Source organism: Gigantopelta aegis, chromosome 14 (genome assembly GCF_016097555.1).
Source record: "Gigantopelta aegis isolate Gae_Host chromosome 14, Gae_host_genome, whole genome shotgun sequence".
NCBI classification, from domain to species: Eukaryota; Metazoa; Mollusca; class Gastropoda; order Neomphalida; family Peltospiridae; genus Gigantopelta; species Gigantopelta aegis.
Window position 1 is genome coordinate 29,136,130 of NC_054712.1, and position 14,125 is coordinate 29,150,254.

The window sequence follows — 14,125 nt, forward strand, 5'->3', positions numbered from 1 at the left end:
AGACACCGCTCATGCTCAGTGATTCGAGCCACCTGGATGCAAAGATACCCCGAACAAACAGTCATCTGTCCATTGAGGTGAAGAATGAGCCATTCAGCATTCAGAGTGTTAGTTTTTGTTTTGTTGTACAGTGGTATTGTGCTTGCATTATTCAGAGAGAGAGAGAGAGAGAGAGAGAGAGAGAGAGAGAGAGAGAGAGAGAGAGAGAGAGAGAGAGAGAGAGAGAGAGAGAGAGAGAGAGAGAGAGAGAGAGAGAGAGAGAGAGAGAGAGGGAGAGAGAGAGCGAACGGGGGGAGAGGGGGGGGGGGGGGGGGGAGGGAGAGAGAGAGAGAGTGAGTGAGTGAGTGAGTGAGTACTTTTTAACATGCCCCTATACCACTAAGGTTTCGGGCATGTCCATCTTCTGATAGCCAGTGGTCTGGCCCGGGACAGAATACACAATATTGAGAATGTTACTTTTTATTGGGGTTTACGGAGATATTGAGCTCTACAATATTCAGAAGGTTTGTTGTGTTGTACAGATATATTGAGCTCTACAATATTCAGAAGGTAAGTTGTTTGTTGTGTTGTACAGAGATATTGAGCTGTACAGAGATATTGAGCTCTACAATATTCAGAAGGTAAGTTGTTTGTTGTGTTGTACAGATATATTGAGCTCTACAATATTCAGAAGGTAAGTTGTTTGTTGTGTTGTACAGAGATATTGAGCTCTACAATATTCAGAATGTAAGTTGTTTGTTGTGTTGTACAGAGATATTGAGCTCTACAATATTCAGAAGGTAAGTTGTTTGTTGTGTTGTACAGAGATATTGAGCTCTACAATATTCAGAAGGTAAGTTGTTTTTTGTGTTGTACAGAGATATTGAGCTCTACAATATTCAGAAGGTAAGTTGTTTGTTGTGTTGTACAGAGATATTGAGCTCTACAATATTCAGAATGTAAGTTGTTTGTTGTGTTGTACAGAGATATTGAGCTCTACATTATTCAGAATGTAAGTTGTTTGTTGTGTTGTACAGAGATATTCAGCTCTACAATATTCAGAATGTAAGTTGTTATGTTGTACAGAGATATTCAGCTCTACAATATTCAGAATGTAAGTTTGTTGTGTTGTACAGATATATTCAGCTCAACAATATTCAGAATGTAAGTTGTTTGTTGTGTTGTATAGATATATTGAGCTCTACAATATTCAGAATGTAAGTTGTTTGTTGTGTTGTACAGATAGATTTAGCTCTACAAATTCAAACTGTTAGTTTTTGTTGTGTTGTACAGAGATATTGAGCTCTACAACATTCAGTGTAATTTAAAAAAAAAAAATTCTATATAGAGATATTGATACCCACAGCATTCAGAATCTTTGTTTTTGTTGTGTTGTGTAGAGATAATGAGGCCCACAGCATTCAGAATTTTAGTTTTTTTGTTTTGTTGTACAGAGATATTGAGACCCACATTATTCAGAATCTTGTTTTTTTGTTGTGTTGTACAGAGATAATAAAACTCACAGCATTCAGAATATTAGTTTTTTTGTTGTGTTCTGTAGAGATAATGAGAATCTTAGTTTTTTGTTAGGTTATACAGAGATAATGAAACTCGCAGCATTCAGAATCTTAGTTTTTGTTGTGTTGTACGGAAATGTTGAGACCCACAGCATTCAGAATCTTAGTTTTTTGTTGTGTTGTACGGAAATATTGAGACCCACAGCATTCAGAATCTTAGTTTTTTATTGTGTTGTACGGAAATATTGAGACCCACAGCATTCAGAATCTTAGTTTTTGTTGAGTTGTTCTACCCAAAATCTGTCCGTGTCCTTGTGCTTTGATGAACATCTCAAAGTATTTGTAATCCTTTATTTTTCAAGACCCTGTAATGGTTTCTGGTGTTTTTTGTTTGTTGATTTGATGTTGTTATGATCTGTTTTAAGTATTGATCATTTGAAATTACTAATTTTTTTCTCTTAACAGCCTAAATCGTTTGAAGGACCTAGCTCGGCAAATACTCACACAACTCGAGGACCAATAATCCACGATGTGACTGATTCATTTCTCCAGAATTCTGGTGTTCTGTTAGAAGAAATATCATCGGTAAATACTAAAATAGTTGATTTTAACTTCATTTCACTATAAAGTTAAACTTTAATGTTAGGTACAGTGTCTGTTAGAATGACATGTCTTATTTATGTCAGACTTAGTGTTAGGTACAGAGTCTGTTACAAATAAATGTTTTATTGGTAATAGCCACTAAAAACATATATATACAGGAATATTATAAACATCTACAGGGTTGGAATTTAATAGCAGCATCAACACAACTGTTACAGCGATATATATTGTTGAAGGTCTGGGGCTTTACCAATAGTCATTTCTTTTCAACATCACCTGTCCTCATAACTAGTGCATATTCCCTACGATTAGTAGACTAGTCCGAACATCCCAACAGCCAATGGGATGGCTTAAATTCTTCCACTGTGTACCCTTCCTGTTCCGGTCACATGACTACAACTTCCTTCTTTTTCCTTCGCTTCTAGCGGTGCGGACGTTCTTTACTTGCTCTGTCGTAATCTGAGCCATCTGTTTTATTACTTTGGTTTATGTTTTGATTTATCGTGGTGACACATTCTTTAATGTTGTTACTTTGCTATTATACCATTATTTTGGTTATAATCATTTTACTTTAAGTGTTATTTACACTTTAATTTATTTTTTGCATGTGTGCCAGCTACCCTGTAGGTCGCCATTTTAAAATGGCGTCTATTTGTTTACCGAATTTGTGCATTTTTATGTGTTTGCTTTCTCATTACAGTATTGTTGAGAATGTTGGATACTAGCTCTTCTAGAGTTATGCAGGAACATTTTGGCGGTAGAAGACCCGCACGACGTCTGTCCCGGGTGTCGGTCACCCTGTGATGTCGAGTCACGTTGTCTACTCTGTCTTCCTCTCAGACCGGCTGAATTGACAACTATTTGAAGGTCTTGACTCAGTGGGCTAAGAAATTGGATTCTGTTTCGGCAGCTTCCCCTCCAGCTACGCCGACTTTGGAGTTTGTGGCTGAACTACTCAAGTCACTATTCCCAAGTATGGTTCAAGAAACTATCGCTTCGCTACAAGCCACTACTAGACCTACAGTTACTACTCCAGTGTCTACTACGGTGTGCGCTACGGTGACCACGGCTACCGCACCGACGGATGCTACAGTATCTCAACCGTTTTCCACGATCTACGGCTTATTCCATTTGCCGTTTTCGGTCGCGAAGTATACAGAATTATGTCTCACGGTCACCCTCCAGTTCCCGTTACGGCCGTTCACGGTTTCCACGACCTTCAAGCGGATCGGCATGCTTGTGCTCGACTTTTGCGGGACTTACCTGAGAATGAACCACACGGTTCCGTCGTGGATGATACAAATACCGTGGATAAGATGACTATGAAGGCCTGTTTATCCGTTGTTACAAGCTTCTAGCATCGCTACCTCGGCCACCGGCGCCTACCTGGAAGGGACCGGTTACCACGATTGCTACCGACGCAGCCCCAGAGGATGTTGTGATTAAATCTTCACGGGCTCCATGGATTATTGTCGCCGATTTTTGGCTGAAGCGGCTTCCAGAGTTTCTGAGGGTTCTAGACGGGACCGTTTACGGTTTGGTTCGGTTCGGTTCAGCTGCGGCTTCCACTATTGATGATCACCTTGCCGGTGTGCACATTATGAGAGCAGATGCGTCTTCGACTGCTTCCGTTATAGATACGGATTTGCGGACTACATGACGATGAGGGGTTGTCTGGCTGCGGTTTACGATATGTTCCGTCATGTCTACATCCGACGACGCATTCCAAGATGGGCTCGACACCGATGATTGCTTCAGATGTTCATTGACAGCCGGTACTTTGCAGGTTGGTGCTACCGACGAGGTTGCAGAAGACGTTGTTCATGACTGCCACGGTTTCTGCAATTTAAAAAAAGAAAAAAAAGAAGGCAGGTTCAGTGACGTTCCATCGACACCTGTTACTGGCCCCATCTAGTCTTCGCCTGTCTTGATGTTCTGGATGTGTTCCATCCTGCAGCTTTACTTTGCTGTTTACGTCGCCTGCGGCTACTGTGGAAGGGACTTCAGCTGTTTCACCGGGTTAGCGTTCTTCATACTCTTCTCGTGACCAGTCTGAGTCGTGTCACCGGAGCCGTGCACGCAGTCAGTCTTTATGGCCTATCCACGGGTCTCATGGACTGTTGTCACCAATCTTCGTCGGATGTTCGCTTCCAGGTTCCTAGGGGATTCCTATGCGCCTTTTCATGATCTCCAGCGACTGCCTTTCTGTTCGTTGGTCTGCTTATGCGCGCCTTATGACGAATTTCCACATGATGATCCAGTTTCATCTGTGGTTGAGGATACGGTGTTCTTACTTCATATGACTATGCGTGTTTGACTTTTATGCTGTTGTGAAATATTAGTCGCATGGAACCTTCGACAATATGTCTTGCTCCAAGGTTGATACAGACATTCCGCCTGATGACAAACTGTTTTCCAGTTTCCTGTCGATTGTCAGTTTGCCGCTGTTGCTGTTGGGCCACACAGTCAGTTGTGCTATGGCATCGATTCGACGTTACATGTGTACCGGGTTGGTGTTGACGACAGAATGCATCGGTCCGGCGGTTGTTTGATGACTTTACCGATACATTCGGCAAATCGATCGCTACATCCAGTGGTGTTGCCAGTCAGTCGCTACTTCCTCTGGCTCCGGAAGTTATTCAGTCGCCATCACACGGTTTTTTTTTTTTTTACCGCGACTATTTACTATGGTCCAGTGCGGTTTATCCTCTCACTGCGTTCACTGTTGTTGGATCTCAGGTTCGTATTGCAGGGAGTGTACTATGAGTGGATGGTACTTCTTTGGCTGTTCACAAGAATAACAGCCTCAATGGCGCGGGTTTTCATCAGCAGGGTATATCATTTTACCCATGCCTGGACGACTGTCTTTTGAAGTGCCAGAACAAGACGAAGTTAGCGGGCCAAGTCAGCTACGTACGTCAGTTCTTGAACCGTCTCGGATGGATTGTCGACCAGAGAAGGTCTCTACTGCTACCAATACAGAATCTCCAATTCATTGGGATTCAGATACGTACCGATCTGGGACTCCTTCAGGTTCCTGCAGACCGATGGAGCCAGATTCAGTTGGCGGTATCCAAAGTTCTAGTCGAACCTGTGACATTCCATATGTGGCAAAGCCTTCTGGGCCTGTTGACTTCAGCCCAGGACTTGACCGTACGGGGTCGCCTACAGTTACGAAGTTTACAAGTCTTCCAGAATCCGTACATAGTATTGAACAACCCCAGTCTGTTGATCACTCTACCCGACAATCTTCTACACAGTCTACAATGGTGGTTGACTCTGTCGAACATCTTAGGAGGAGTCTCTTTGATGCCATTCCAAGTGACTCACCATCTGTTTGTGGACGCTTCCAAGAGAAGGTTGGGGAGCACATCTCAACAGGCAGACAGCATCAGGGCTGTGGTCTGCCGAGGAATCAAGTTTTCACATCAATGTACTAGAGCTTCTGGGAGTGTTCAATGCAATTCGTCATTGGCGTCATCTCTTGATAAATGCAACACTTATGGTAGCAACCGACAATGTGACAGCGGCGGCTTATATCAATCGTTTGTTCAAGATGACGGATGCCATTACGCTATATCTCAGAGCACGACACATCTCAGGAGTGTCAAATGTTCTGGCCGACACATTGTCCAGACCGTCTGCTCCTCAAAGCACTGAGTGGATGCTCAATCCGGAAGCGTTCCGGTGGGTTTGTCAAAGACACTGGACCCCGAATGTAGGTCTGTTCGCGACTCGGTTCAATCATCAACTAAGACCGTACGTGTCGCCGGTACCGGATTCCAACGCACTGGATCTCGACGCCTTGGCCATCAGCTGGGACAATCTGGATGCGTATGCTTTTCCGCCTCCAATATTACTACCACTGTTCCATTGTCGATTATTTCTCATCGCTCCAAATTGGCCAAGCAAATTCTGGTATCCAGACCTTCTATGTCTTGCGGAACCAGATCCTTTACCGCTACCAGATTGGGATCGCCTCTTGCTTCATCCCACGTCGAGACAGCATCATCCAAATCCAAGCTTGTATCAACTACACGTGTGGACATTATCTCCGAGGGTTTAAGGAAGAAGGGATTCACTTCACAAACCACATCGGCGATATTGAAAGCACAAGGAGATTCTATAGCTGCTGCATAGAATGTTCGGTGGTTATGCTTTCATCGATGGTGCCTCAGAAAACAACTAAAACCTCAGACTAGTCACGTTGAAAGACTTGCTGATTTCCTGCTCGGGTTCGCTACAGCGGCAAGAGTGTCGGAAATACATGCTTTAGATGTCGACATGGTGTGCTTTAATCACAATTACTCTTCAGTGTCATTGGGACTTTTGATGAACTTTGTTGCTAAAAATCAACTGCCTGATCAATGTCCTCGTACTTATGATGTTACAGCACTCTTCTGTCGTTGGTTTACATGACGTGGAAGACTTGTCGTTGGGTCCTGTTCTAGCCTTTAAGCTGTATTTGGAGAAAACTGCCTCTTTTCACAAACATCGAAAGAGATTGTTTCTCTCTTGTAATCAGAGACATCTAAAAGACATTACTAAAAACACAGTGTCTACTTGGATCCGATCCACAATTTTGTGTGTCTACAAATCAGCTGGATTACCTCCACTGTCAGCTTCTAACCCACATGAACTGCGTGCCTTAGTCACTGCATTGTAACACTCCAGTTTCCAGTATTGTATCCGGGTGTTATTGGGCCACCGATTCCATCTTTGCTAACTACTATCTGCGGGATGTATCGACCAAAGATGTAAAGGGATTCCATCATCTGGGTCCGGTGGTTGCAGCTCAAACTTTGGTTAACTCTGGTCGTCCACGTCGTCGTTGATGTTGGATTCAGGACTGTAACCCAAGATGTCCATTGAATCGACAAGTGAGGACTTCATTTGACAAATTGTTTTTGCACACCTTTCTGAAGTTTTGCACTGGTTGGTGTCGGAACTTTTTGTATGGATAACACTAGATAGTTAATGCACTGCACACTAACGACCTGTTTTCCTATTAATTGAACTAACTTCTCCACTGTTTTACTAGTAAGAAAAAATCGGGGTTTTGTTCGTTTAATGTTCGGATGGATGCTTCCACCATATTTGTTTCCGTTTGGTATACAATTATTGGTTGGTTGGTTAACTAACACCTGCATCCGCGGTGTATGGATAACACTAGTTAGTCAATGCACTGCACACTAATGACCTGTTTTCCTATTAATTGAACTAACTTCTCCACCGTTTTACTAGTAAGAAAAAATCGGGGTTTTGTTGGTTTTATGTTCTGATGGATGCTTCCACCATATTTGTTTCTGTTTGGTATACAATTATTGGTTGGATGGTTACCTAACACCTGCACCCGCGGTGTATGGATAACACTAGTTAGTCAATGCACTGCACACTAATGACCTGTTTTAATATTAATTGAACTAACTTCTCCACCGTTTTACTAGTAAGAAAAAATCGGGGTTTTGTTGGTTTTATGTTCTGATGGATGCTTCCACCATATTTGTTTCCATTTGGTATACAATTATTGGTTGGATGGTTACCTAACACCTGCATCTGCGGTGGTGACGCTTACCCACCTTTCAGAACTTCCTTGTTGGAGAACAAATTTCTGACCCTTTTCGTAATTCACGACTTCGTTCATCCACACCACTGACGGATGCCACCATACCCACTGTCAATACTAACAGCATGGATATTGGTTGTTATGCATCGCTTGGAGGATGGGCTAATTTTGGTTGGCTTTCTTTCTTCCACTGTCAGTTCTTACCGGTCCATGGGGTGAACACTTGTACATCTTCGGAGTATGGAACCCGCCACCATCTGTTGACAGGTGATGTTGAAAAGAAATGGAGAAAACTTGAGGTGTTTTCTCTTTTATAGATACATCACCTGTCCTCATGGAATGATTTCCCACCCTTCCTCCCCTCTTCCAGTTCTCCGTGCGATTCGTTCAGGGAAAAGAAGGAAGTTGTAGTCATGTGACCGGAACAGGAAGGGTACACAGTGGAAGAATTTAAGCCATCCCATTGGCTGTTGGGATGTTCGGACCAGTCTACTAATCGTAGGGAATATGCACTAGTTATGAGGACAGGTGATGTATCTATAAAAGAGAAAACACCTCAAGTTTTCTCCATTTTGGGGCCACTGGATAAAAACTATTGCTGTCAGTTGAAGAGATAATTTTTAGTTTTTAATTGTGTGTTTATTTGTTTGAAAAGTTACTGGTTTCAAATTGCTGTCGGCAGGCTCAAAATTGCCATAGATGAGCATCTTGGCAATGGCAAAACCGTTTCAAAATTGCTGTAGATAACAAATTCTTAACTTTGTGCACTGCGTCTTTCAGGGAGAGGGAGGTGGGAGGATGTAGCCCAATGGTAAAGCACTCGACTTGATGTGCATTCGGTTTAGGATTGATTCCTGTTGGTTGACCCATTGGGCTATTTCTCATTCCAGCCAGTGCATCACGACTGGTATATATCAAAGGCCGTGATATGTGCTATCCTGTCTCTGGAATGGTGCATATAAAAGATCCCTTGCTACTAACAGAAGCATACCATGTAAAAATGACCAAATGTTTGACATCAAATAGTCAATTATAAATCAATGTGCTCTAGTGGTATCGTTTAACAAAGTCAGTTTTTACCTGTGTATTTTCTTTTGTGTTTAGAGTGACCTTGAGGATCTTGTGTCAGGAGGTGAGAAGAACGTGGCCACCACATCTGTGCTAGACCCCGTCGCCACCTCCGTGCCAAAGACCGTCGTGTCGTCCAGTGTTCCCGTAACAACTGTCACCTCCGTCCAGCCCACGTACACGACAAACACCACATCAAGCTATGACAAAGATTCAAGCCCCAATCAGTAAGTGAACTATCTGTATACAGGACAAACACCACATCAAGCTATGGCAAAGATTCAAGCCCCCAATCAGTAAGTGAACTATCTATATACAATACAAACACCACATCAAGCTATGGCAAAGATTCAAACCCCAATCAGTAAGTGAAATATCTGTATACAGGACAAACACCACATCAAGCTATGACAAAGATTCAAGCCCCAATCAGTAAGTGGAACTATCTGTATACAGGACAAACACCACATCAAGCTTTGGCAAAGATTCAAGCCCCAATCAATAAGTGAAATATCTGTATACAGGACAAACACGACATCAAGCTATGGCAAAGATTCAAGCCCCAATCAGTAAGTGAAATATCTGTATACAGGACAAACACGACATCAAGCTATGGCAAAGATTCAAGCCCCAATCAGTAAGTGAAATATCTGTATACAGGACAAACACCACATCAAGCTATGACAAAGATTCAAGCCCCAATCAGTAAGTGAAATATCTATATACACGACAAACACCACATCAAGATTTGACAAAGATTCAAGCCCCAATCAGTAAGTGAAATATCTGTATACAGGACAAACACCACATCAAGCTATGGCAAAGATTCAAGCCCCAATCAGTAAGTGAAATATCTGTATACAGGACAAACACCACATCAAGCTATGGCAAAGATTCAAGCCCCAATCAGTAAGTGAAATATCTATATACACGACAAACACCACATCAAGCTATGGCAAAGATTCAAGCCCCAATCAGTAAGTGAAATATCTATATACACGACAAACACCACATCAAGCTTTGGCAAAGATTCAAGCCCCAATCAGTAAGTGAAATATCTGTATACAGGACAAACACCACATCAAGCTTTGGCAAAGATTCAAGCCCCAATCAGTAAGTGAAATATCTGTATACACGACAAACACCACATCAAGCTTTGGCAAAGATTCAAGCCCCAATCAGTAAGTGAAATATCTGTATACACGACAAACACCACATCAAGCTTTGGCAAAGATTCAAGCCCCAATCAGTAAGTGAAATATCTATATATATGACAAACACCACATCAAGCTATGGCAAAGATTCAAGCCCCAATCAGTAAGTGAAATATCTGTATACAGGACAAACACCACATCAAGCTTTGGCAAAGATTCAAGCCCCAATCAGTAAGTGAAATATCTATATACACGACAAACACCACATCAAGCTTTGGCAAAGATTCAAGCCCCAATCAGTAAGTGAAATATCTATATACACGACAAACACCACATCAAGCTTTGGCAAAGATTCAAGCCCCAATCAGTAAGTGAAATATCTGTATACAGGACAAACACCACATCAAGCTTTGGCAAAGATTCAAGCCCCAATCAGTAAGTGAAATATCTGTATACAGGACAAACACCACATCAAGCTATGGCAAAGATTCAAGCCCCAATCAGTAAGTGAAATATCTGTATACACGACAAACACCACATCAAGCTATGGCAAAGATTCAAGCCCCAATCAGTAAGTGAAATATCTATATACACGACAAACACCACATCAAGCTATGGCAAAGATTCAAGCCCCAATCAGTAAGTGAAATATCTGTATACAGGACAAACACGACATCAAGCTATGGCAAAGATTCAAGCCCCAATCAGTAAGTGAAATATCTGTATACAGGACAAACACCACATCAAGCTATGGCAAAGATTCAAGCCCCAATCAGTAAGTGAAATATCTGTATACAGGACAAACACCACATCAAGCTATGGCAAAGATTCAAGCCCCAATCAGTAAGTGAAATATCTATATACAGGACAAACACCACATCAAGCTTTGGCAAAGATTCAAGCCCCAATCAGTAAGTGAAATATCTATATACAGGACAAACACCACATCAAGCTTTGGCAAAGATTCAAGCCCCAATCAGTAAGTGAAATATCTATATATATGACAAACACGACATCAAGCTATGGCAAAGATTCAAGCCCCAATCAGTAAGTGAAATATCTATATATATGACAAACACCACATCAAGCTTTGGCAACGATTCAAGCCCCAGTCAGTAAATGAAATGTTTACATGTTTAAGCCAGCATGTTGTAGACAGTGCCCCATTGATAGCAGGTATGATGATGTAGGGGTTAGGTCGGTTGGGATGACCCTCACCTCAGCTGCTTGTGTCATATGGTTGAACCACCTTGGCAGACCCATTGAGTTTTACCAATCCCAAGTGGTGCACCACAACATGTATGTCAAAGTCTGTGGTATGTGCTTTCCTGTTTGTTGAAAAGATAAATTATAAGATGATAAAAAAAAAAATGTAGTGGGAATCCTTTGAAAACTATGTTTCAAAATTATGATATGTTTGACATCTAATAGCTGTTGATTTATTAATATGCTCTAGTGGTGGTGTTATGGGGCCATATAAAGTTTTCAATGTCATTTTCAGTCATATAAAGCATGTATGACTTATGATTATGAGTACAAAAATTCAATTCGTCATACTGCTAATCTCACTGTTCATTTTGAACTGACTTAATATCCAAACAACCCTTTAAATCTTATGAATACTGACATTCACTTTGATAAATCTTAGTAGCTATTACCAAAACACCGACTATGCATATTCATGTGTATATGTATGTAGTTAGCAGGGCTCGACCTTAGCGGTAGCCCATAGTGTTTTAGCTACCAAATGTTTGCTCGTTCTACCAGATGTCTAAACCTGGTAGTCCACCGGCCTGCTATATACATGTATTTGTTTCACACGTCCAGTTACTCTGCAATCAACAGGTACAAGATGTCTAAACCTGGTAGTCCACCGGCCTGCTATATACATGTATTTGTTTCACACGTCCAGTTACTCTGCAATCAACAGGTACAAGATGTCTAAACCTGGTAGTCCACCGGCCTGCTATATACATGTATTTGTTTCACACGTCCATTTACTCTGCCATCAACAGGTACAAGATGTCTAAACCTGGTAGTCCACCGGCCTGCTATATACATGTATTTGTTTCACACGTCCAGTTAATCTGCAATCAACAGGTACAAGATGTCTAAACCTGGTAGTCCACCGGCCTGCTATATACATGTATTTGTTTCACACGTCCAGTTACTCCGCAATCAACAGGTACAAGATGTCTAAACCTGGTAGTCCACCGGCCTGCTATATACATGTATTTGTTTCACACGTCCAGTTACTCCGCAATCAACAGGTACAAGATGTCTAAACCTGGTAGTCCACCGGCCTGCTATATACATGTATTTGTTTCACACGTCCAGTTACTCCGCAATCAACAGGTACAAGATGTCTAAACCTGGTAGTCCACCGGCCTGCTATATACATGTATTTGTTTCACACGTCCAGTTACTCCGCAATCAACAGGTACAAGATGTCTAAACCTGGTAGTCCACCAGCCTGCTATATACATGTATTTGTTTCACACGTCCAGTTATTCCGCAATCAACAGGTACAAGATGTCTAAACCTGGTAGTCCACCGGCCTGCTATATACATGTATTTGTTTCACACGTCCAGTTACTCTGCAATCAACAGGTACCAGATGTCTAAACCTGGTAGTCCACCGGCCTGCTATATACATGTATTTGTTTCACACGTCCAGTTACTCCGCAATCAACAGGTACAAGATGTCTAAACCTGGTAGTCCACCGGCCTGCTATATACATGTATTTGTTTCACACGTCCAGTTACTCCGCAATCAACAGGTACAAGATGTCTAAACCTGGTAGTCCACCGGCCTGCTATATACATGTATTTGTTTCACACGTCCAGTTACTCCGCAATCAACAGGTACACGATGTCTAAACCTGGTAGTCCACCGGCCTGCTATATACATGTATTTGTTTCACACGTCCAGTTACTCCACAATCAACAGGTACAAGATGTCTAAACCTGGTAGTCCACCGGCCTGCTATATACATGTATTTGTTTCACACGTCCAGTTACTCCGCAATCAACAGGTACAAGATGTCTAAACCTGGTAGTCCACCGGCCTGCTATATACATGTATTTGTTTCACACGTCCAGTTACTCCGCAATCAACAGGTACAAGATGTCTAAACCTGGTAGTCCACCGGCCTGCTATATACATGTATTTGTTTCACACGTCCAGTTACTCTGCAATCAACAGGTACCAGATGTCTAAACCTGGTAGTCCACCGGCCTGCTATATACATGTATTTGTTTCACACGTCCAGTTACTCCGCAATCAACAGGTACAAGATGTCTAAACCTGGTAGTCCACCGGCCTGCTATATACATGTATTTGTTTCACATGTCCAGTTACTCTGCAATCAACATGTACAAGTGTATATTTCACAGTATATTTCTCATAATTTTAAAAACCCTAAAACATGTTTAAATAAAAAAAAAAATTATTTTAATATTTTCTCTCAATTTTTTCAAGTATTAAAATTATGGGGCTACCCATTTTTACTGGGGACTACCAGATTTTATAACCTGGTAGCCCGGTTGGCTACCGCTGAAAAAGGTTAAGGTCAAGGCCTGAGTTAGTCCTAAAACCTAGACCACTGTCATGTTATGCTCTGTGATAAGATGTTCATATGTACTACTTTGTAAATAATTTTAATTTACTTGGGGAAAAAAAATGATTGGCAAATCTTTAGTGGACAACTGACAGAATTGTGTGTTTTCAGTTGAGGCAAATGCTTTGTATTGTTGTACCAGGCTGATAATGGTGACAAATTTGCTATCTTTGTGTGACTCATTTGTCTCAGACAGCCCTGTACAGTGAACGTGCCAAATTTTGTAGATTCACTGATTTCATAAAATTGTTATGATGTAATAAGGACTAAATGTAAATCTGTTTACATGGCAGATAAACACATTACAATTTTGATAATGCTGAGCTATTTTATGCAAAGATTGGGGATTGATTGATTTGTAGTAATTTATTACAAATAAATGTAAAAATAAATAGAGACTATTTTATGTTTTTTTTTTCTAATACGATTTTTATGTCAATCATGGGCGTCAATCCGGCTTTAAAAGTGGGGGGGGGGGGGGGGTGTTAGTGTGTGTGTGTGTACATTGTGTGTGTGTACATTGTGTGTGTGTGTGTGTACATTGTGTGTGTGTGTGTACATTGTGTGTGTGTACATTGTGTGTGTGTGTGTGTACATTGTGTGTGTGTGTACATTGTG

At 41.5% G+C, this 14,125-nt stretch overlaps 1 protein-coding gene across 2 annotated transcripts in view; it reads left to right on the plus strand.

Annotated features, from left to right (window-relative positions):
- Positions 1-14,125, plus strand: part of LOC121388256 (heat shock factor protein 1-like) — a 54,625-nt gene that overhangs the window by 17,747 nt on the left and 22,753 nt on the right. Inside the window, exons 6-8 of one of the 2 annotated variants that reach the window (XM_041519526.1) lie at positions 1-107; positions 1,962-2,081; positions 8,770-8,960. The exon at positions 1-107 is cut by the window's left edge and continues 58 nt beyond it. In XM_041519526.1, the coding sequence (XP_041375460.1) occupies positions 1-107; positions 1,962-2,081; positions 8,770-8,960 (418 nt within the window). The remainder of the gene's footprint in view (positions 108-1,961; positions 2,082-8,769; positions 8,961-14,125) is intronic. The other variant, XM_041519527.1, reaches the window with a different exon arrangement.